Source organism: Microtus oregoni, unplaced genomic scaffold, assembly GCF_018167655.1.
Source record: "Microtus oregoni isolate MIOR12 unplaced genomic scaffold, Mior012 000011F_ref0000422, whole genome shotgun sequence".
In the NCBI taxonomy this organism is placed as follows: domain Eukaryota; kingdom Metazoa; phylum Chordata; class Mammalia; order Rodentia; family Cricetidae; genus Microtus; species Microtus oregoni.
Genome location: NW_024543070.1, coordinates 31,130,147 through 31,154,428, shown reverse-complemented (window position 1 = coordinate 31,154,428; position 24,282 = coordinate 31,130,147). Strand labels below are relative to the sequence as shown.

Here is a 24,282-nt window from a genome sequence, read left to right as displayed (position 1 = left end):
CTTTAAGGCATTGAAGAAAGAAATTGAGGAGTATATCAGAAAATGGAAGGACCTCCCTTGCTCTTGGATTGGGAGGATCAACATAGTAAAAATGGCAATTTTACCAAAGGCAATTTATAGATTCAATGCAATCCCCATCAAGGTCCCATCAAAATTCTTCACAGATCTTGAGAGGACAATAATCAACTTTATATGGAAAAACAAAAAACCCAGGATAGCCAAAATAATCGTATACAATAAAGGATTGTGTGGAGGCATTACCATCCCTGACTTCAAACTCTATTACAGAGCTACAGTGATGAAAACAGTGTGGTACTGGTATAAAAACAGAGAAGTCGACCAATGGAATCGTATAGAAGACCCGAATTTTAACCCACAAACCTATGAACACCTCATTTTTGATAAAGGAGCCAAAAGTATACAATGAAAGAAAGAAAGCATCTTCAACAAATGGTGCTGGCCTAACTGGATGTCAACCTGTAGAAGAATGAAAATAGACCCATATCTATCACCATGCACAAAACTCAAGTCCAAATGGATTAAAGACCTCACTATCAGTCAGAACACATTGAACCTAATAGAAGAGAAAGTGGGAAGTACCCTACCACAGATGGTCACAGGAGATCGCTTCCTATGTGTAACCCCAATAGCACAGACATTAAGGGCAACATTGAATAAATGGGACCTACTGAAACTGAGAAGCTTCTGTAAAGCAAAGGACACTGTCACCAAGACAAAAAGGCAACCTACTGACTGGGAGAAGATCTTCACCAACCCCGCAACAGACAAAGGTATGATCTCCAAAATATATAGAGAACTCAGGAAACTAGACTTTAAAATGCTAATTAACCCAATTAAAAAATGGGGCACTGAACTGAACAGAGAATTCTCAGCAGAGGAAGTTCAAATGGCCAAACAACACTTAAGGTCATGCTCAACCTCCTTAGCGATCAGGGACATGGCAGAACGGCTAAAATAAAAAACTCCAATGATAGCCTTTGCTGGAGAGGCTGTGGAGGAAGGGGTACCCTCATCCATTGCTGGTGGGAATGCAATCTTGTGCAACCACTTTGGAAATCTGTGTTGCGGTTTCTCAGGAAATTCGGGATCAACCTACCCCTGGACCCAGCAAGACCACTCTTGGGAATATACCCAAGAGATGCCCTATCTTATGACAAAAGCATTTGTTCAACTATGTTCATAGCAGTATTATTTGTAATAGCCAGAACCTGGAAACAACCTAGATGGCCTTCAATGGAAGAATGGATGAAGTAAGTGTGGAATATCTACACATTAGAGTACTACGCTGCGGTAAAATACAATGACTTCTCGAATTTTGCATGCAAATGGATGGAAATAGAAAGCACTATCCTGAGTGAGGTACCCCAGACCCAAAAAGATGAATATGGGATGTACTCACTCATAATTGGTTTCTAGCCATAAATAAGGGTCACGGAGTCTACAATTGGTGAACCTAAAGAAGCTAAGTAAGAAGGTGAACCCAAGGAAAAACATATATTTATCCTCTTTGCTATGGGAAGTAGACAAAATTGCCGGGGAGAAAATTGGGATCTTGGGGGTGGGGTGGGATGGGGGTAAGGGGAGATGGGGAGAGAAAAGGGAGAAGACGAGAATGGGGGAAACTTGGGGAAAAAGGAAGATTGGGATAAAGGAAGGTAGGATAGGGGAGCACGGGAACACAATTCTTAGTTAAGGCAGCCACCTTAGAGTTGGCAAGAGACTTGAACCTAGAGTGGCTCCCAGAAGCCCAAGCCGAGGTCCCCAGTTAGTTCCTTGGGTAGCTGAGGATAGGAAAATGGAAATGACCCTAGCCTATAGCAATACTGATGAATATCTTGCATATCATCATAGAACCTTCATCTGGTGATGGATGGAGATAGAGACAAGACCCACACTGGAGCACTGGACTGAGCTCCCAAGGTCCCAATGAGGAGCAGAAGGAGGGAGAACATGAGCAAAGAAGTCGGGACCACGAGGGGTGCACCCACCCACTGAGACAGTGGAGCTGATCTATTGAGAGCTCACCAAGACCAGCTGGACTGTGACTGAAAAAACATGGGATAAAACTGGACTCTCTGAACATGGCGAACTATGAGGGCTGATGAGAAGCCAAGGACAATGGCACTGGGTTTTGCTCCTACTTCATGTTCTGGCTTTGTGGGAGCCTAGCCAGTTTGGATGTTCACCTTCCTAGACCAGGATGGAGGGGGGAGGACTTTGGACTTTCCACAGGGCAGGGAACCCTGACTGCTCTTCAGACTTGAGATGGAGGGGAGAGGAGTGGGGGGAAGGGGAGAGGAGTGGGGGAGGGGGGAGGAGTGGGAGGCTGGGAGGAGGCGGAAATTTTTTTTTTCTCAATAAAAAAAAATAAAGTTCTTTTCATACAAATCTTCCACTTGTTTGGTTAGAGTTTCTTCGAGATATTTTATGCTATTTGTGGCTATTGTGAAGGGTGTTGTTTCTCTGATTTCTTTCCCAGTCCTTTTCTCTACTGAAAGTGTTTATGAATTGTGGATGTTCTTTGGTAGAATTTTTGGGGTCACTTATGTAAACTATCATATCAGCAAATAATGAGAGTTTGACTTCTTTTCCGATTTGTACCCCCTTGATCTCCTTTTGTTTCTTATTGCTCTAGCTATGACCTCAATAGCTATATTAAATGGATATGGAAAAAATGGATAACCTTGTCTTGTTCCTGATTTCAGTGCGATTTTTCTGAGTTTCTCTCCATTTAGTTTATGTTAGCTGTTGGCTTGCTGTATATTGCCTTTATTATGTTTAGGTATGTTTTTTGTATTCCTGCTCTCTCCAAGACCGTTATCATGAAGGGATGTTGTATTTTGTCAAAAGCTTTTTCAGCATCTAATGAGATGATCATGTGGTTTTTATTTTTCATTTTGTAAAAAGCAAAACTTTTAAGTCACATTAATTATATTAATAAATAATATACTAAACTGTAGAGGGCAGCAATTATATCACAAAACCCTAAGTTTCTAATAAGGAAATTATTTCCTAAAGCATTTCTGGACTATGGGACAAAGTGCCATTAAGGCTAGAAGGTATGTGGCCTCCCAAGCCTTTGCCTCATCCATGACAAATTGGCATTTAGTGTCTACCAGGGAAAGGGTGTCACTTTCTTTAGTGGTGTAGTCACTGATTAAATTTCACTTGTTTATGCAAGCAACCAAACTTAAACTCAGTGACTCCTACAGATGGGTATGAGATTATGAGGGGACTTGTCAGGAAAAGATTCAGTAGGAACATGAAAAGGGTAAGAGAGAGCATTGGTGGACAAAGCCATCAAGATGCACTCCATCAAAGCATCTTTACAGCAGATATAGATCACTGCAGAATATGCAATTGACAGTTGCTCTCAGGATTACTAAAATGTGCAGCACAACCTCAGGACTCAGGGAGCATCTCAGAGGACTAGGATAGAGAATCTGCACCAAGATAGTGTCTTCTGTGTAGAACAGTGAAGCTGCTCTCAGGAAATGTCAAAAATATAGTCACCTAAACAAACCCATCATAATAATACCAGTTGCCATATTAATATGGATGGGGAATTCTCATAGGTACTATCCTTAGATGAAGACCTCCATGCTGCCAAAAAGGCAGAATCAATATCCATAGATGAGCCTCTTTCAGATTATCCAATCCTCAGCACCCAGCACTGGCAAATACACACAGCAGCAACATTAATTTATATAATAGTAAGCATCGTTCATATATACGTGCATGCACATATATAATTATAATAATACTTAAGGAAGAAACCATGAACCTGAGACAGAGATGAGGAAGCTGTGAGAGGGAATAATGGAAAAGATGTAAACACAGTACCCATATATGAAATCTCCAAGGACTATAATTGTGTTATATACATGTATGAAAGTATTGTAAAATATGTGATAGCATAAAATAAGGAAAAGGAACTCAAAGAAAGCCTCCTTTTCACATTTAAAGTAATTTGATTAGGACCCTTGAATCTTCAAAAGCTATCACTAACGCTATTATTTACAGAGAAGACATGGAGAAATGTGTTTGCATAGAGCTAAGGACTAAGGATGGCACAGATTGAAGAAGAGTCTAGGTCAAAAAGGGAAAAACTCTAAATTGGGAGGAAAATGTGCCTTGAAATCTGAAAATCAATTCTCCGTGAATCCATATGTGCACATAAGCAGCACAAATCCTATCTTTCTCTTGTACTGAAGGTTTCAGTTGCACATGTTCTATCGGGAACCCACTAAGGCCAGCTGGCCTGGGTCTGAAAAAGTATGGGATAAAACGGGACTTGCTGAACATAGCGGACAATGAGGACTACTGAGAACTCAAGAACAATGGCAATGGGTTTTTGATCCTACTTACTGCTCGTACTCGCTTTGGGGATGCCTAGGCAGTTTGGATGCTCACCTTACTAGACCTGGATGGAGGTGGGTGGTCCTTGGGTTTCCCACAGGTCAGGGAACCCTGATTGCTCTTCGAGCTGATGAGGGAGGGGGACTTGATCGGGGGAGGGGGAGGGAAATGAGAGGCGGTTGTGGGGAGGAGGCAGAAATCTTTAATAAATAAATAAATTAAAAAAAAACAAGGCTTGATGATCATGCACATCACTGCTTTTAACTAATACTTGATGTGTGCTGCTGAAAATGTAGCTTATAATGAAAGACATGCTGAAAAATTAATATATTTTAACTTTCATCATGCTCTCATCTTCCCTGGAATGTGTAGCCCAAACAATTTCTATAACTGAAAACTATTAGGAACCTTTTTAATGCTTTCATGATTCCCTGACATGAACAATATTGTGTTATTGCAACAAATTAAGGAGGTACAGGGTTGCCAGTTTAAAAATGATGTATGAAATAAAAGATTACAGGCTTAGCAACTAATTTTACCTTCTATGAAAATATCTCATCAATTGGGGAACATTTCACAGATGACTAATTGAACTATCAGCAGAAAAACTTCTTTTAAATATTGTAAATATTTGAATAATAATAAGTAATCTTTGGACTCCTACATGTCCCTAGTGCTTATACTTATATCTTTCAATGAATTACACATTTTGAGAAGTTACATCCACAGTGTCTTAGTCAGGATTTCTGCTTCTTTGATAAGACACCATGACCAAAGCCAACTTGGTGAGGAAAGAGTTTATGTCATCTTAGAGCTTTCATATTCCATTCCTGAGGGAAGTTAGGGCAATAACTCAAGGCAAGAAATGAAGCAAAGGCCATGGAGGAATGCTGCTCAGTGAAATTCTCTTCATGGCTTGCTCAGCGTGTTTTTCTATTGTAACCAGGACCACCAGTTCGTGGGTAGCACAGTCCACAGTAAGCTAGGGTCTCACACATCAATCATCAGTTTAAAAAATTCACCATAGACTTGCCAACAGGTCAGTCTGGTAGAAGTCTTTTTCAATTGAGGGCCCTTCTTCCACAGCGATGCCAGCTTTTGTCAAGTAAATAAAAAATAGCCTGCACAACTGATCCCTTGCCCTTCGACATGCAGACACTCCACTAGACAAATAGGACATTTTCACCTGCTTCTAAGATGGAATGCCAATACCAATATTTCAGTATAAAACATAAATAACTTCAAAAGTCCCAGTCTTTAAAACGTCTGTCTCTTTAAAACACCCAAACTTTTTCCAAATTTAAATCTCTCTATAATATCCACAATCTCTCTCTAACTCCAAAAGCTCTTTAAAATGTCAAGGTTTTTCAATTGTAGTCTCCTGTTTAAAAAAAAATGAACAAATATTCAGGAATAATTAAGAACAAAACCATAGCATTTGCAGAAAAATTAATGGAACTGAAGATGATTATGTTAAGCAAAGTAAGTCAAACAAGTAAATGCAAATACCATCTTTATGCATGCACACACTCACATATATATGCATATATATACACACATATAGACATGTGCATTTATATAAATCAGAAGGGATATTATTTACAAAAAGGACAAATGGGAGAGAAGGCAGGGCAGGAGAGTGTATTGGAAGGTGCTTGTCGCCAATGCACATGACATACTTGCATTAAAATGTCATTAAGCCATATAATTATACATAACAATTATTAATTAACAAAAATAAAATTTTAATTAATGATGAAATAAGCATTCTGTCCAGATGCCAAATCTGTTTTGCTCTCTAACAATAGAAAACTAATGCAGGCAGGAAATTGACTGGTATTCAATAACTGACAAAGAAAATGTACTATTTCTAGCTTAAAACGGTTTTCTAAATTTTGAAAATACGAACAACTCACTGTTTTCAGTAAATTTGATAGTTCATTTGTTGTGCTCTCTGTTTCTCTCAGCATCTCTGTCATTATCTCCTCATCCTCGTCAATGTGGACATTCACAGACTCAATCGAGGTTGAGTAGTGGGCCTGCAGGTTGCTAAGCTTACCTAGTTCTCTCCTAAGGTAAAAGCAAAGATGATTTTATCCACGTTGAAAAGAAAATTAACCCCAAACTTACTAGGAATTGGTGGAATTTATTCTAAAAATTCCCCCATTCCATGGCAGTTGCAAATTCCTAAAAGACTGTGGATATTAAGCAAAGAGTAAGAACAAAAACAAACTAGTATTTATGCTTCCAAATGGAAAGAATAGAGAGAAAATTTATGCATATATTAATTGACTCTTTGGGAGGAATTGTTTTAGATTATCTTGTAGGAAACGTTGGGTAATAAAGTGATGAAAAGTCACCGGGCATTAAAATATAACCATTTTCACATCCACTAAGCTGTAACAGACAGGAGAATAAAACAGAGAAAGTCACTCACATTCTCTCTATTGTCAAGAACTATTGTATGAGTTTATTCATCAAAAACCAAAGGTGGTATTGGAAGTGTCGGGCATGTAGGGGAATGGAACAGGACCCAGTATGTACAAGTAGAATCATGGAAATAAGGCTTGTTGTTTCTTGACCATATTTCACAAAACAATGTGACAACCAAAGCAGTATGACATAAATGCTCAAGGAGAAACTGAATGAAGAAGAAACTCAATTTGACTAAATCCCATGCACCATTAACTTAATGCATTCAAGTGTAAAATGTAAAACTGCATACAATATTTTAGAAGAAAACACTTTGAATTAAGAATCAGGACAAGAGATTTTCCATGACACTACACCTATAAAAAAATTTGGCAGATTAAATCTCAACAACCCTTAACACATCTGTCACAAAAATATCCCCATTGAGATCAAAAGGCAAACCTTCCATAAACCATAGATCTTTGCAATTTTTGAATCTAATTAAAAAATGTTTGCATCCTCTATTAAGAAAGAGTTATCTACACCAGATAGGAAAAACACTGGACTAGATACTTTATAAAACATTCAGAAACTAAAGCAGAAAACATGCAAAAGAAGTGTGAACTAAAACTTCAGTGCTACAAACATGCTACAGGAACTGAACTTTTTCTGTTTTTCTTTTAAAAAGTGATCTCAGGTGGTGTTCCAGACCAGGGACACCAACATAGCCATGCTGATGCCAAGGGTCATATGTGTTGATATTGGAGGTCATTGTTGATGAACATGATCTGGGCTCCCATTGGAGGCCATTTTGGTGTTCTTGGTTTGTGCTGCTACTCGGGACCATATTGGTGTGTGTGATCTGGGCTGTCACGGGAGACCATGTTGATATCTGTGGTTTGTGCCACTGCTAAAGATCATGTTAGGCCTATGGTGCCTGCTTCCTCTGGGGACCATGTTGGAGCCTGGATGTTCATGTTGCTGCCTGAAACCATGTGGAAGTCCATGGTCCACTCTGTTGCTGGCTGTTATGAGCAAGGAAGCTTCTTTTGCAGTGGTGTGTATATGACTGTAGATTTGTAATTGAGATGAGAGACATTGACAGCTTCTGTGACAACCTTGCCACCCCACCCCCCAAAGAAAAGAAACAGTCCAGACAGAAAGTGATTGAAGAGAGTCCTTAAAAGTTATGATAGAGATGCAATGTGTAGTTCTTCACAGCTGATGACTTCTGCGGTGTGTATGTGCGTGATGGGGGACTCAATTATCATTAAAGGGCTGGCTGTTGGAATTTGATCATTTTAATGAGTATATGTATATCAATAATTGGACTTCCTGTATTTTTTTTCTTTTGGGGGGAGGGTACAAGGGTGGAAGGGTAAACTGGGGAGGAATGGGGAGGGAGCATGATTGGTGTACCCTGTATGAAGTATACAAATCAGTTTTAAAAATATTATGTTGGGAGAAAAAAAAATGATCTTATTAGTCGTCAAATGGTCTTTCCATCCACATCCTGGACCAATTTGTGGTTTCTATTAAAACTGAAGACATACTTAGCATACAGTCTGGCAATTATATTCAGAGGCAGGCATTCCAGAAAAATAAAAACTTAACACTCACACCTTGCACATTAATTAGTTTTGATCAGACTCACAAGAAACTAGAAACTAACCAAATGCCCCCCCTCAAAGTGTGGTTGAGTAAACACACCCAGCACATCCACACCACGAGACAACATTGAATCATAAATTCCAAGGCCTTTTTGATACAACTGCCAAAATGGATTAATCTCAATGGCACTATGTTTAATTAAAAAAGAAAAAGAAAACAAGAATCCAAACGTTGATTGTTCCAAGATATATTTATGTTACATGTCCAAATGATGAAGCTCTGAAGGTGAAGAGCAGAGAAAGAGCAAGGGGAACAAACCTCAGGTAGCATAGGAGATGAAACAGTTCTATATATAGATTGGCACAGTAGTTACTGAATTTACACACAAGAGAAGATTACATAGAACTACACACTCAGTCCCCCCACATGCTTCTGAGTCCATGTAAAAACATGGTGAAAACTGGACAAGGCCTCTTTATTAGTCTGATATTATACTAGTTCTAATCTCTAAGATCTTCCCAATAGGAGAAGCCTACAGAAGGGAATTAAGAACTCCATAGAGTTCTGTGAGTCTATAATTATTTATAAAGAAAAATAAAGAAAGCAAACATTTTGGGGGAATCACTGTACAACTTAGCATGAGCAAGACAGAGAACATGACTACATCATATTAATTAAGGAATATTATTGTTGGTGTGTTACTGAACAGCCTTCCACTCCCAAATACACACAGAAGTACAGGCACAGGGGGCAATGTTGATGGAAGACTTGAAAGATAGAAAAATAGCATAAATTTTATATAAATTACATCACCAATAGATTAGCATTTGATAAATAAAGAATAACCAGGAAAATAACAGGCGGACAAAATCAACTAGACGACACTGACTTTCATTTTATTTAGCTAGTTGGGAAGGTAGTTTATAACTAGAGTGTTATAAAAATGAAATAGACAAAGTCTCCATAAGGAAGCCTGGGGAGATGGCTCAGTGGTTACGATAGCTCACTGCTTTTCTAGAGGACAGGAGTTCAGCTCCCAAGGCCCAAGCAGGGTGGTCCACAGTTGCCTGTATCTAGAACTCCAGGATGCATTACCCGCTTTGGCCTTCTTGGGTACTTGAACATTGGGAGCACACATTCACGTATAGACCTATGCATAAATAATAAATCATTAAGGTCTCAAGTACATAGGTGACCTTTAAAAAGACAGTGGAAAAGTCACATGACTAACACTCTAAAAAAATTAAAATTCAAAGACTGTACAACATTTTATTTATTTATGTTATTTTATAAATTTTATTTTATGTATATTAGTAGTTTTCTGCATTCATGTCTTTTAACACCTGCATACCTGGTTCCCAAGTAAGTCAGAAAAGGACATCAGATTCACCAGGACTATAGTTCAAGACAGTTGTGAGCCACCATGTGGGTGCTGGGAATTGAACCCTGGTCCTTGGGTATAGATAGCAGTCAGTGCTCTTAACCTCTGAGCCACCTCTCCAGCCCCTGTGTGTCTTATTTGTATTAAAATAATTTTTCTTTCAAAATTAACCTCAGTTTGTTAAGAGAACCTCACTAAAGCTGTTATTCTAAGAGATCTATTGGCCTAGGAGGACTCATGATGGATTCTAAGAGATCTATTGGCCGAGGAGGACTCATGATGAAAAGCCCAAGACACAAAAGGGGAAGAAGTAGTTGTCCTGATGGTAAGTTTAATTTTTAAAAAATATTCTTCTTTAAAAAATAATAAAAATGTTTTTATAGGTTATGAAATAAAACATCCTATAATCAACAACTGCTATATTTAGTGGCAATGGATAAATAAAGCAAACTTTTAATTATTTTTTTCATTAATCAATATATTGAGAGTATCCTATATGTTTTGAATCTCAACAATGTAAGTTTGAATTTAGCAAATAATGTACCTTGCAAAATAATAAAACAGAATTATAGTCAGATAGAGAGAATAAAGGAGAATGAAATGATAATAAGTAGCAACATGAACAACGGTTCAATAAGAAAATGGGTCACATAGTTTATATTCAAGGGGTGCAGCAATGATTTGTGAATGTTTTCAGTGGTTTGACTTTAAAATCATGCTTACTATAACAGACAAAATGTTTTTGTCTGTGTGAAGTTTATTAGGTGACTCCAAAGCATAGATACTCCAACACATTGGAACTTGAAAATATTTTCTAAATATTAATAAAAATAACAGCTAATAAAATTACATTTATGCATAAGTTTAAGGAAAAATAATTACAGCAACCAGAAAAAGTCGATTCGTAGTGATAAGAGGCCAATCATATCCCAGGACATCATGGTTACTTTATACTTGCATGCGTCTGAGAGTGTACCTTCAAAGGCATGACTAAAGCGATGAGTATGCCACTTTTGGTGGGTAAGTATTGTATTGTATTGTATTGTATTGTATTGTATTGTATGTGCATCCATGCATGTACATATATGTGTGGATACATATGTCCATGTGGAGGCCAGAGCAGGACATCTGGTGTCTTTCGCTGCCATTGTCAGCCTTGTTGCCTTGAGACAGAAACTCACTGAACAGGTAGTTGTCTCATTTTTATCTTGGTTGTCTGCCTTCTCAAGGTTAGGGTTAAAGACATGACCAATCAATCACTCCCTTCTTTTTTAAAGATTTTGGGCATTTAAACACAGGTCCTCATGCTTGCTGAGAAAGTACTCCTACCCACTGAGCCATCTGCCCAACCCCTCTGCCAAATGATAGAATTTTAAAATCTTGCATCAATATTTAACTGAAAAGGTGGCAAAAGCCAGTAATAATATTATTTTATTTCTCTAACATTGTGTTGGAATCTTTTCAAATCACAGATTCATATTTAATAGTTCTGGGCTGAGCATTAGATTATGAATTTTGAACAAGCACTTAAATAACAATGTCATCTTGTCTCAGCTGGAGTCATTTTGGAAGATGGAATGTCCACTGAGACAATGTCCCCACCAGATTCGCCTATGAGCAAGTCTGTGGTCTTGCTTTGATTGATGACAGATATATGAGGACCCAGTTCACTGTGGGTGGTGGCACCTCTGTACTAGTGGTACCGGGCTCTACAAGACATCAGGCTGAGCAAGTCAGTCAATTGTGCTTCTCTTTGACCTCTGCATCAGCTTCTGCCTTCAATTTCCTGGCCTGACTTTCCTGGATGATGAAATATAAGCTGTAAAATGAAATAAATCCCCCTTCCCTAAACTGCTTTTGTCTATGGTATTTTATCACAGAAATAGATGCTGTGACCAAGATGGCAAGATATCAAAAGACACATTTACTTTAGAAATTAATACCAGAAGATAAAATCTCAATTATTAATAAACAAGAGATAATTTATGCATTTAAAATATTGTTGTTAGTAAGAAAATAAATATAAGTTAAAAAATTAATGGCTATGCATATAGTTGCTGCATTAATTTATAATATGTGATATCTCATTTCTCTAAAAGCAAAGCAGTCACTTGTATATACAGGGGAGAGGGATATACATTGAGGGTACACCTTATCTTCATGAAATATAATGATATATACATGACAATTTTTTAATAAAAATATACTGCTTTGTGGATATATATAAATAAATTTGTATATCAAATATTCAAATTTTCATTGTCAAACTTGGTGATAATAGAGGCATAAGCAATTTAAATTCTATGCGCTATGAAAGATTTTGAGCAGTGGTATTTGTTGCGGTTTTGGTTAAAGTTTCATTTCTAGATGCTACACATAGTGCTGATGGGGAATTCTTACTTGTAGCTTTCTATATTTGTTTCCTCTTGGAGGATGTCTTTCGCATTTTCTTCTTTCATTTGCTTGAACTTTGACTTTGCACCTTCACATTGTTCTATCGACTCCTTAAGCTTTTCATGAACACCCCTAAATAGTTCCATCACCTAGAAATGAAAAACATTTGGCCCATCTATGTATGAAGATTAACTCAAAATATTTCAGTGTCACTCATAATCTAGGCTTACAGTTGCTAGCACATATTTTCTTACCGCAACTGATGCTCTAAATGTGTGCTCCTTAGAAATAGTGCTCCATGTTTTTTCCATGTTTGCCCTGATTGACAACAGTGCTATACACGTATAAAAGCTACAGCTTCATGTGCTCATATTAAAATCGTCCTTCAAACCATTCCAACATGTTGATTTTCAATGTGCATATATTATTACATTACAGAGAAATATGAAAACATGCAGTAGCATAGAAATTTCAATCAGAAATAGTGAAAGCTATCTTCCTTAACAGTCCAAAATAACAGACTTTTAATAATCAGTGAATGTCGTCAGCAGTTCCTTCCTGGCCCATCAATCCTGTCTGTTTTCTATGCCACCTCTCTTGTCTGAATCACATAACATAACGCTAACTGTTCTTTTCACGGCTAGGCACATACATGGACGTTGTTCACAACTTCATGAGCATGGGTGAGGAATACAAAGACCCCACTGTGATGAAGTGAGCTTCAGAGAAGATGTACGAGCTTTATTATTGTCTTCAAAGGTTCTGCTGAGGAGATAATGTGCTGAGTAGGAAGGTAAGAGCTCTCACGAATGCCGTTGGCAGACTACTCTCAGGAATAAAAAAAAGGAGTAATAGCTTTAATTTCCACCAACAGAACACAGGAGCATCTGTGTCTGCATACGCAGTGCCTAGAGAGCCTGGAAGTAGTTCCAGGAGGTCCTGGGGCTGTAGCTCCTGGCAGTTGTGAGCCTTGATATTCCACAAGAGTAGCAAGTATTCTTATCCTCTGAGCCATCTCTCAAGCCTGTATTCGGATGTTTTAAATACGAAATACAAATATTTTGTGAGGAAAGGTCTTATACTTGAAATTTCACATATAAGAAAATTGTTTTATTTAATCATTTAAAATATTTTTATATCATTTTATTGTCTTGTCACTTTGGCAGAAGTAGTCTCGTTAGCACACATCTTATACATACCCATTTTCTCCCACATTTGCTTGGAATGACTTCAGGGTTTCAATGGTTAATATGAATAGGATTAATTTTGAAAAGAATTCTTTGTTTATATGCAAGAAATCTGTTTCCATTTTATTTATTTATCATAAACTTTTGATTAAAAAATACCAAGTATTGCTGGGTAGACTTGCCTGGCCTCAGAACCTACATTCTCCCACCCTCACCACCACACACCAGGTTATAAGTATATGTTTTATGCTGACATTAGCATTTTAATTATGACAAACTTATCTCACAGATATTTCTGTAAAAATCATATTTTTTTCTTTTATTTTATTAACAAACTAAGCAATATACCTACATCTCTTAATGTCAAGTCATTTCTGGCCTCTTAAAAAGAGTTGTTCATGGAGTGACTTATTTGTCTGCTATGTTAAAGGACTATTTTGTAAATATTTTACATAATATTTTCATATATATATGCGGTGGCATACACACACAGTCTCATTCTGAGGATTCCTAGAGGCAGAATCGCTATTTCAGACTGAGAGATAAGAGCCAGTGAATCACACACACACACACACACACACACACACAGAGAGAGAGAGAGAGAGAGAGAGAGAGAGAGAGAGAGAGAGATTAATAATTTTTTTTCAAAAATTTCACAAGATTCTATTATTGAAAGTATAAGCTTGAATTCATTTAAGAATCTCTCTCCTTTTTAATAGACTGGGTATTTAAAATGATATTGCAATGATAAGTTGTTTATAGGCTAAATAATATCTGACTACACTGTCATCAAATCTAGGATCCAGTATGAGGTGCAAATTAGTTAAAATTTTGGTAGATTTATTTTTATTATTTTCTCCTTGGACCTTGGATAATGTCTATATATGCTGTTTTGTTGCCATGAGACTGCCTTATTAGGTTTTTCTAATTGATATTATTGAGTTATACATTTTTCTCTGCTCTCCTTCCTCTCCTCTCCGCTTCTACCATCTCCCATGGACTCCATGCTCCCAATTTACTCAGGAGATCTTGTCTTTTTTTACTTCCTATGTAAATTAGATCCATGTACATCTCTCTTAGGGTCCTTGTTGTTGTCCAGGTTCTTTGAGATTGTGATTTGTAGGCTGATTTTCTTTGCTTTATGTTTAAAAACCACTTATGATGGAGTACATATGATAATTTTCTTTCTGGGTCTGAGTTACCTCACTCAATATAATGTTTTCTAGCTCCATCCATTAGCCTACAAGTTTCAAGATGGCATTATTTTTTTCTGCTGTGTAGTACTCCACAGACTGAGAGAAACAATTAATAAATGATACCTCCTGTAACTGAAAAGTTTCTGTAAAGCAAAGGACATGATCAACAAGACAAAACGACAGTCTACAGAATAGGAAAAGACCTTCACTAACTCCACATCAGAGAGAAATCTGATCTCCAAAACAAAGAACTCAAGAAATTGGTCATCAAAATAAGAAATATCCAATGAAAAAATGTGGGTGCTCTTGCTTTAGAGGCATAGATGTTCAGGATTGAGACTTCATCTTGATGAGTTGTTCCTGCTATGAGAATAAAGTGTCCTTCTCCATATCTTCTAAATGATTTTAGTTTGAAGTCTATTTTGTCCAATATTATGATAATTACATCCACTTGTTTCTTAGGTCCAGTTGATTGGGAAGTTGTTTCCCAACCCTTTACTCTGAGGTAATGTCTGTCTTTGAGTTTGAGGAGTGTTTCTTGTAAACAGCAGAAGGTTGAATCCTGCTTTAGTATCCATCTCTTAGCCTGTGTCTTTTTATAGGTGAATTGAGGCCATTGATATTAAGAGATATTAATGAGCAGTGACTGCTATTTCTGTTATTTTTGGAAGTACTGTTTGTGTGTTACTCTTCTTTGGGGTTTGCTGGTGTAAGGTTATCTGTTGCCTGTGTTTTTGTGGGTACAATTAGCTTTGTTGGTTGGTGTTTTCCTTCTAGTATTTTCTGTAGGGCTAGATTTGTAGATATGTATTATTTTAATTTGTCATGGAATATCTTGTTTTCTCCATCAATGGTGATTGAAAGCTTTGCTGGGTATAGTAGTCTGGGCTTGCTACCATGGTTTCTTATTGTCTGCAGCACATCTGTCTTTCAGAGATTTCATTGAGAAATCAGGTGTAATTCTGATAGGTCTGTCTTCATATGTTACTCAACCTTTTTCTTTTGTAGCTCCTAATATTCTTTATTTTTCTTTATTCTGTATGTATTCAATTTTGATTGTTGTATGGAAAGGGGACTTTTTTTTTTTTGGTCCAGTGTATTTGGTGTTCTGTCAGCTTCTTGTACTTTCTTAGGGATATTCTTCTTTCAGTTATGAAAGTTTTCTTCCATGATTTTGTTGAATGTATTTTCTGTGCCTTTGAGTTCTTGCCCTTCTTCTATCCCTATTATTCTTATATTTGGCCTTTACATGGTGTTCCAGATTTCCTGGATATTTTGTATTCAGAATTTGTTGGATTTAATGTTTTCTTTGACTCATGAGTCTATAGTATCTACAACACCTGAGATTCTCTCTTCCATTTCTTGTATTCCGTTGGTCATTCTTGCCTCTGTAGTTCCTGTTTGTTTATCCAGATTTTCCATATCCAGAATTCCCTCAGTTTGTGTTTTCTTTATTGCCCCTATTTCAATCTTCAAGCCTTGAACTATTTGAACTGTTTCTTTCACCTGTTTGATTGTTTTTTATTGGTTTTCTTGTGTTTCTTTGAGAAATTTATTGTTTTCTTCCAATTTTTTTGTTTGCTTTTTTCCTCTATTTCTTTAAGAGAATTTTTCATTTCTGCTTTAAAGGCCTCCATCATCCTCATAAAGTTACACTGAAATCATTTTCTTCTACTTCTTCTTAGTTAGGATGATCATGTCTTCCCATTAGTTGACCACTGGGTTCTGGTGTTACCATGTTGCTTTTTAGGTTCTTAGATAAATCCTTGCATTGACGACTACCCATCTCTTTCTTGTATTGGTGCTGGTAGTGTCTTTCTCTCTTAGTCCAATCCTTGCAGTAGGCAGTCTTTGTCTTTGATAACTGTTCTTGGTCTGCTCTGTACTGTTACTCTTTGTGTCGCAGGGAAGCACTGAGGTCTCTCTTGGCCTGCTCTCTTGGTCCACTCTGTGCAGTCACAGCTTGTGTTTCAGAGTTCCTCTCTTGGTGCTCTCTTTGTAGTTACCGCTTGTGTTTCAACGTTCCTCTGAGGTTGTGGGGCTAAGTGGGTGGGTGGGACAGGAGGTTTTGTGGGTGGAGTGGGACTTGTAACTTTCAGGGTTCAGTGGATGGGATAGGGGTGTTGGAGTAGCCTACCTGCAGGAAACTCATCCTGTGGCTTGCTAGAGAAGCGGAACTCCCCAATCTCTAGGCTCTCCTAAAAAAACGGGGACAAAAGCCCAGGCCCCTCTCCCACCTGCCTTGATCGGGTGGGTAATCACTCACCTCTTGGTCCTCTCTGTGTAGTAGCAGGCTGTGTTTCAGAGTTCCACTGAGGTTGCGGGAGGGATAGGAGGGTTTGGGGCTGAAGTGGGACTTGTAGCTTGTAGGGTCCGAAGGATGGGATGGGAATCTTGGAGCCTCCTACCTCTTAATACTCTCTGTGTAGTGGCTAGTTTGTTGCAGAGGTCTGCTGAGTTTGTGGTGCCTGGGAAGGGATGGGAGGCTTAGGGGGCAGATTGGGACTTATAGCTTTCACAGCCTAATGGATAGGATGTGGGTTTTGGTGCAGCCTACCTTATAGTACTCTCTGTCAATCTAGAGCTTTCTTTTTCCATGCAAATATATACAGCTAGAAATTTCCTTAAGAATGTTATTTTCAAGGCATTATGTGCATTATGGTAGGCTCTATATTGGTCCTTTTTATCTAATTCAGGTACACACTAAGCATATGGATATGGATCCTTATAAGGTTTTGAGTACAAAGAATGCAAGGCCACAAATGTTTATAACAATTATGTAAGATCTGAATACTTAGAGTAGGGATTTAAATCCATGATGAAGTTCCATTCCAGAGGCTACACTCTGAAAAGCTCTTCTGCCTGTTGCTTACATCTCTGTGTGCTTCTTTTTCTCTCTGAGGAGGTATTTGGTACCAGCAGTGCTCATAATTCTGTTTTTCATCCCTGAATTTTGTCAGTTATGCTCATTTCATAAATGGAAGATGTGTTTTCTTGTTCAAATTACCACTTTTCTTTTGCTGTGTCACTGTGGGTTTTCTTACTATGGCTGCATGATATATGTAATCCTGCCTAGCAGTGCCTCAAATGCATTCTGGGAATTTTTTTCCTTGGTGCTGTGCAGTCAGAATGTAGACTCATCACAGTTCCTGGCTCCCTTTGTAGAAACTAAGAGGGACATACTCACTTTCCCCCTGGAATGACAGAAGTGGCAAGCTGAGTTAAAGGCAGTTGATGAAGCTCTGGTTGAATAATTCAACACAAGGTAGAAGTGACAGATCCCCATCCTTCCACAAAGGTGGCTGTGTTACCCAGGATTCTTTAGGAAATGGTCCAACAGGAGATACTGAAGCCCACAAAGATGGATTTAGATTAAAGAAATAACTCATGGGCTACAGAAGTCCAAAATGTATATCACAGGTTGCTCAAGGGAAATGAGCAGTCAGAATACTTATGCTCCAGAATTCTGTTTTACTCAATGGAGGTCAAGCCTGATGCTGTCCAGAACTTGAACTGATTGGATGGTGAAAGATAATGTGTTTCACTGAGAATCCTCTAACTTAAAAGTTCTTCTTGCCTAAGCCAAAGGCTTTTAAGAAACCCTCCCATGTTGATGCAGAGCTGTCACAGTGTATCTGACAGGATCTACACACCAAGTCCTCTGTTGTCTTGGTCTGTTGCAGTGATCTCCTCCTGAGTCTACTCTTTCGGCTGTCTGACAACACTGTTTGAGCATCCCACAGTAATCGCCATGGCCAATGACAGAAAAATATTAACGTGTCAAATAGACACTAGTTTCAACAAACATAGACAATAGCTAAGACAAGACTGATGAGCAATCCTGCACCATGTTATTCAGGATTGAGACAAGGTCAAATAGAATTGCTGGAACAAGGCTGGATTTACTTTTCTTTCAACTGGAGTCCCAATCTCCTTCTGGCTTTCAGGTCAGTGTCTTTCCTTCTGGATCCATAACAGAGACTGTAGGAGAAGTCCAGCCCAATGGGGGGTGTGTTCTCCTTGGGCTAATGTTTACATATAAATCTGATGGGCGTGAGCCCCACCGGTCCTTTTTTTTTTTTATTTCCTGCCCATCGCTGGATCCCTGGTGTTGTAAGCTATCCCTTCATTAAAATTTGCTGTTTCATATTAAGCTAGCCTGGTTAATATGCCGATTACAAGATACTGCCTCCTGTGATAAACTGCAGTCACCATATTTAGGTAGCAGGGAAGCTTAGTTTCTGAGGCTTTCTGTTGATGTAAAGAAACAACATGACCAAAGCATGTTGGGGAAGAAAGGGCTTGTTTGGCTTACACTTCCACATTGTTGTTTGTTATTGAAGGATATCAGTATAGGGACTAATACAGATCACGCACCTGGAGGTGAGAGCTGATACATACGCCATAGAATGGTGCTGCTTACTGACTTGTTCCCAATGACTTGCTCAGCCTTCTTTCTTATAGAACCTAAAACCACCAGCACAGTGATGACACCACTCACTATGGGCTAGATCCTGCCCCATTAATCACTAATTAAGAAAATGTATTACAGCTTAGTCTCCTGGAGGCATTTTCTCAATTGAGGTTTCTTCCTTTCAGATAACTCTAGCTTGTGTCAAGTTGACATAAAACTAGCCAGCCTACTTAGAAATGGCGATATATATATATATATATATATATATATATATATATATATATATATATAGAATGAGTTGGTCACTGTCAAAGAGCTGTCTTAGAATTCCAACCAGTAAATCCAACCTTCTTCCCAGTGGAAGAAAAGTCAGACCAGTAATGTAATTGTAGAAGATAATTAGGAGGGAGCAGTATTTTCCAGGGTGGAAAAATGAGTTTGCAGCATAACCACTGTTCCAGAAAAGTTGTCAGAGGAACTTTGGAGAACATTGGAGCGTTAGCTAGTGAAGCAGAACGTGGACCTCACCTACTACCCAATAAAGACTAGGCATACAGCTGAGGAAAGTTCACATGCGCACTGAAAGGAGAGCATTGGTGTGAAATTGTTGTGTGTAGCCAAGCTTCACTTTTATCATTAAATATTAGGAAAAAACCCAGATGTCATAGAGAGAGAAAAAGAGAGAACATTAAATAATAAATTTGTTTGATATCTATGTGATGGAATACATAACTAAACTAAACTAAATTTATATCTATGTTGAGCTGTTTGATAACATAAAAACAATGTAAGGGGTTGGGGAGATGGTCCAGTGGTAAAGAGTAATTACAGTTTCTGCAGAGAAGCCTGGTTTGGTCCCAAGGACCATATGCAGTGGCTCACAACTGCCTGTACCTCTGGAAAGCAGACACTCCCTTTTAGCCACCACACACACTTGAATGCACATGGTATACCTACAGATTACCAGACATATATATGCACATAACTAAACATAAAAGTTCAAATTTATCTGATAAAACAGTTACCTTAAAAGGGGAGATTAAGAAAATTGCATAGCCTAATGTATGATAGTATTTTATAATTCAAGATATGTAGCATAATTTTAAAACATTAGTTACATTTTCCTCATGAAGTAGATGAAATTAATATTAGTTTCTTGGTGATGGAATAAAGAGGATGATGCTGTGTATTAAACATGGGAAACATTCAAGGACTTTTAAATTTACTTTATAACGATTTAACACTAATATGAGGTAAATTTATTACTTGTGGAACAGTTGCAAATAGTTATTTTTCTGTAGAAGTATTTCACAATGTGATTGAGGTCATTTAAGCTCTTGAAGCCCCATTACATTTATAATTTTATCAATGATTAAATTACTGATATGTTTTACTTACTTTCTCACTCAGTTCAAACAATGGTTTAAAAATAAAAAAGGTTTTTTGAAACACTTTAATTTAATGAATCAAACGAATATTATTAATCGTACTAGGTTTATTGATAAGTAGCTAAGATGTTTAAATGAATATCAATAAATTATAACTGAGTAGGTTATTAGAAAGTTAAATACCAGGTCAACTTTAGAAGACAAATTAAGTTCTTAGAGTTGAAATACTTTGGAGTAACCCAGAGAGTATACACACATTCAGTTACCTCAAACTTTTTGTGATAGCGGTCCCTCAGAGCTTCTACTTCCTGCTTCCGTTTCGACTCCAGCAGGGGGGCATGGTGAGTCATGTAGTCAATGTCCTTCTGGATCTTGGCATTGGCTTGTTCCAGCATCTCCTTCTGCTTCTCCAGATGCTCCAACATTTGGGCTGTGTCTTCAATATGGCTGTTCAGCTCTGCGATATCTTTGGAAAAGTGCTCGTGTTCTGGAGGCAGATGATGAGAGCAACACAAAGTTCAGAGGTGGCAGTACACAGTCCAGAAAGTAATGCTTGTTTATGCGCAGGCTCCACTTGAGCTTTAGAAATTATTCATCTGTGAATTTTATTTAAATATTTAATTGTAAAACATACTGTTTTTAGCTCATCACCAAAAGGATTAAAGCATGCTTTATTAACAATTCATAATTATTGATAATTTATAATTAATAATTTATAATCTTTAATATAAATCCAATTTATTACAATCAGCAAAATGATCATTATATGATATGGAATTCCCCTTGGGATGCTATGAATACCATTAGTGAATAAAGAAGAACTTTGGGCCTATTACAGCACAGAGTAGGGCAAGGCTTCAAGCAGATAGAGGACGAGAAAGGAAGTGGAGTCAGAGAGAAGCCAGGTAACCTTCATTGGGTACAGATGCTTCCAACCCTGGCATCAAGCAAGGCCCATAGGCATAAAATAGCAATGGAAAAAATCTCTAAATTTGAAAAAAGATAAAACACCAACCGTTTCAATAAAAATGTTTGAAATTTTAGACATTGAAATCACTCCTAATTACTTATATATCTAATATGAACTTAGACAATTACAAACAAATTAGCTAAGAGGGCTCCTGCATTCTTCCCATTACAATTTCTGAATACAAAAGCCATTTTGCATTGTTGGAATAAAAACTAAATTGATTTTTTAAATAATTTAAAATAAAATAAAATTTTCTCATGAAGTTTGTTGATAACTTTGTATAGGATTGTGCCTTCAATTCATGGGTTAGGTCTGTATTTTTTAATATTTATACTGATTCCCCCTGACTTTGTTGTATAGTTTAAAGTGTTTTCTTAATCAGTTGTGGTCTCTGCTCTCTCTCTCTCTCTCTCTCTCTCTCTCTCTCTCTCTGTTTCCTAGACATTTTCAATTACATTTATAAAAACAGTGCTAACCTTTATACCCATGCATATTTTATGTTGAAGCCTTTCTAAGTACTGAGTCAAGGTCTTTCTCTTAATGTCTAGAGACATATTTTGTTTTTTTTTTGTTTATGTACTGATACTCCTCTTTCTATAAACATTCACAGTTAGTTAAATATAAATCTCAAACTTATGTTCTGAATATTTTCATTATCAATAACCAGAGCCACAAGCTGGATATGGATAATCAGGAGAAAAAAGGGAGGAAGAGGAGGAAGAGGAATAAGGAAGAAAAAGAGGAAAAGGAGGAGGAGGAGGAAGAAGAAGAAGAAAAAGAAGAAGAAGAAGAAGAAGAAGAAGAAGAAGAAGAAGAAGAAGAAGTTGGTTTTGCTTTATTTAGAGTTCGATGTCTATTTTTTATTAAAATTTTATTTTATTTTTTCCTTTAATTGAAAATAGATGTTTTATCACACATAATATATCCTGATTATGCTCCCTGATTTCTCTAATCTTCCCAGTTTCTTTCTACCTACTCCCCACCCAAATCCACTCCCTTTCTGTCTCTTATTAAAAAACAGGTTTTATATGAATAATAATAATAATAATAATAATAATAATAATCCAATATAAGAAAATAAGATAAAACAAAAACTTTCACATTGGAATTAGAAAGTCAAACAAACACATACCAATCAGAGGCCCATTTGTTCACACACTCAGGAAAACTATAAAACACTAAACTGAAGTCAATATATATGTGTGTGTGTGTGTGTGTATATGTGCAAATATATATATATATATATATATATATGTACACAAGGACTTGGTGCAGATGTGTACATGCTCTAGGCATTCTGCCTCAGATTCCATACTCTTTTGTTGTCTTTTTAGTTCGTCATTTTATGTTCTCTATCTTCTAAATTATATGTTTTCCATTGTGCTGATTTATCTCACATTCATACCTGCTATCCTTTGAGTGTGTCCCTTCCCCTTTGTAACTTTGCACATGTGCCTTGCCCATCTATCCTTCAAGGGGATGCTTTCCATAATCTCACTGTGGGAAGTTGCCTGTAGTTCTCACATCTACTGGAGCATATCCACTCTGCAAAGTGTGTCACATACTGTCAAACACTCTCATTCTAAGGTCTGACATTTCTTTCTCTTCCATAAAATAGTCATAGGGAAGCAGCTGTGGATCCACATGCACAGATATGTGAAAAACGGAGCTGGTAAGAGGAGACATGCAGGGCACCAGGGGAGTCTGGGGCCCTCATTTGTGCCTCCAAATGCCTGTGGTATGATAAAATGTATGGGTCACTTTATTTTACAAGAGAACAAAGCTATACAACCCAATTTATATAGTTTATGGGATCATATAACAACCGATTTATGTTGGAAGATATTTCTGTTTATTTTTTGATAGAAAAAGATAAAGGCTTTCTTAGACAGCACTAGATACCAGGTAAAAGGAGTTGGATTTTTCTGGGAGGTGTTGAAACTGATTTATGACCTGACAGAAAGGAAGGGACCAGAGCTACCAATAGTCTTGCTCCATTCTCTTGAATGACCTCTTCATGATATCCTGTATGAATTCCTATTGGCTGACCAAAAGGAAAGCCAGACCATAGAAATATCTTTAGAACAGCCATTGAAAATTAGCCTTCAGGGAGACTAGACAGCACATGTGCTGTAGGGAACAGGAGGGTAGACTAGAGGAGAACCTAGAAGAGATCTGGGAAAACAACAGATGGGTTTCCTAATTTTGTAAAATGTTTGTGCTGACAAACATCCTACTTACAACTGTTAAAAAGATTAGAAGGTTTTTAAAATTTATTATACAAGATAATATATGAATCAAACCAGAAAATACATAACTATGTTTTATAAACAGATTAGTAACATTTAAGGATTATGCCTTATTTACGTTCATATAAAGTCAATTGATTTGTGGAAACATTTTTCACATAGAAATGCCTTAAGACGTATATAGCAACAAGTTTAAATTACACTGTAAGCATAAATAATGCATGACTTCTTAAATAAAAGGAAACAAGTAAATACATACTTTAATTTAATTTTAAGTAGACCTTCAATAGTATTGATTAAAGTGTAGTCCAAATCACGTTGTTACCCATCACAAGAATTTATTACAATTATTAGTTTCCAGAATGTATACACACTTATATTCTTTTTATTTCTATAACTCCCTAAAGATAATTCCAAAAGGGCTCAAAACTATAGTATTTAAACTATCTTATAAATGACTTTTAAGCTAATCAGAGTAACATTCAATATATCAGCTCTCAACACTACTTTTTCTACCTTGCTAATGAGAAATGGCAATTAGGAAAACTGCAGATGATCCGAAATGAGAATACAAGGATTCCAAGGCACCTATTCTGACCCTGTCATTGTCTCATCATACTTATATGTCATTCATTATCAGCACAGTAATCCATTAGTAGGACATTAATATTATAAGTTCCATCAAAGAAAGAATCACACA

At 37.2% G+C, this 24,282-nt stretch overlaps 1 protein-coding gene across 1 annotated transcript in view; it reads right to left on the bottom strand.

Annotated features, from left to right (window-relative positions):
- The window catches only part of LOC121453584 (coiled-coil domain-containing protein 178-like), a 316,272-nt gene that overhangs the window by 276,181 nt on the left and 15,809 nt on the right, over positions 1-24,282 (bottom strand). The window contains exons 6-8 of the mRNA XM_041660455.1: positions 20,630-20,850; positions 12,185-12,327; positions 6,297-6,450 (exon numbers count right to left, since the gene is read on the bottom strand). Of these exons, the coding sequence (XP_041516389.1) occupies positions 6,297-6,450; positions 12,185-12,327; positions 20,630-20,850 (518 nt within the window). The remainder of the gene's footprint in view (positions 1-6,296; positions 6,451-12,184; positions 12,328-20,629; positions 20,851-24,282) is intronic.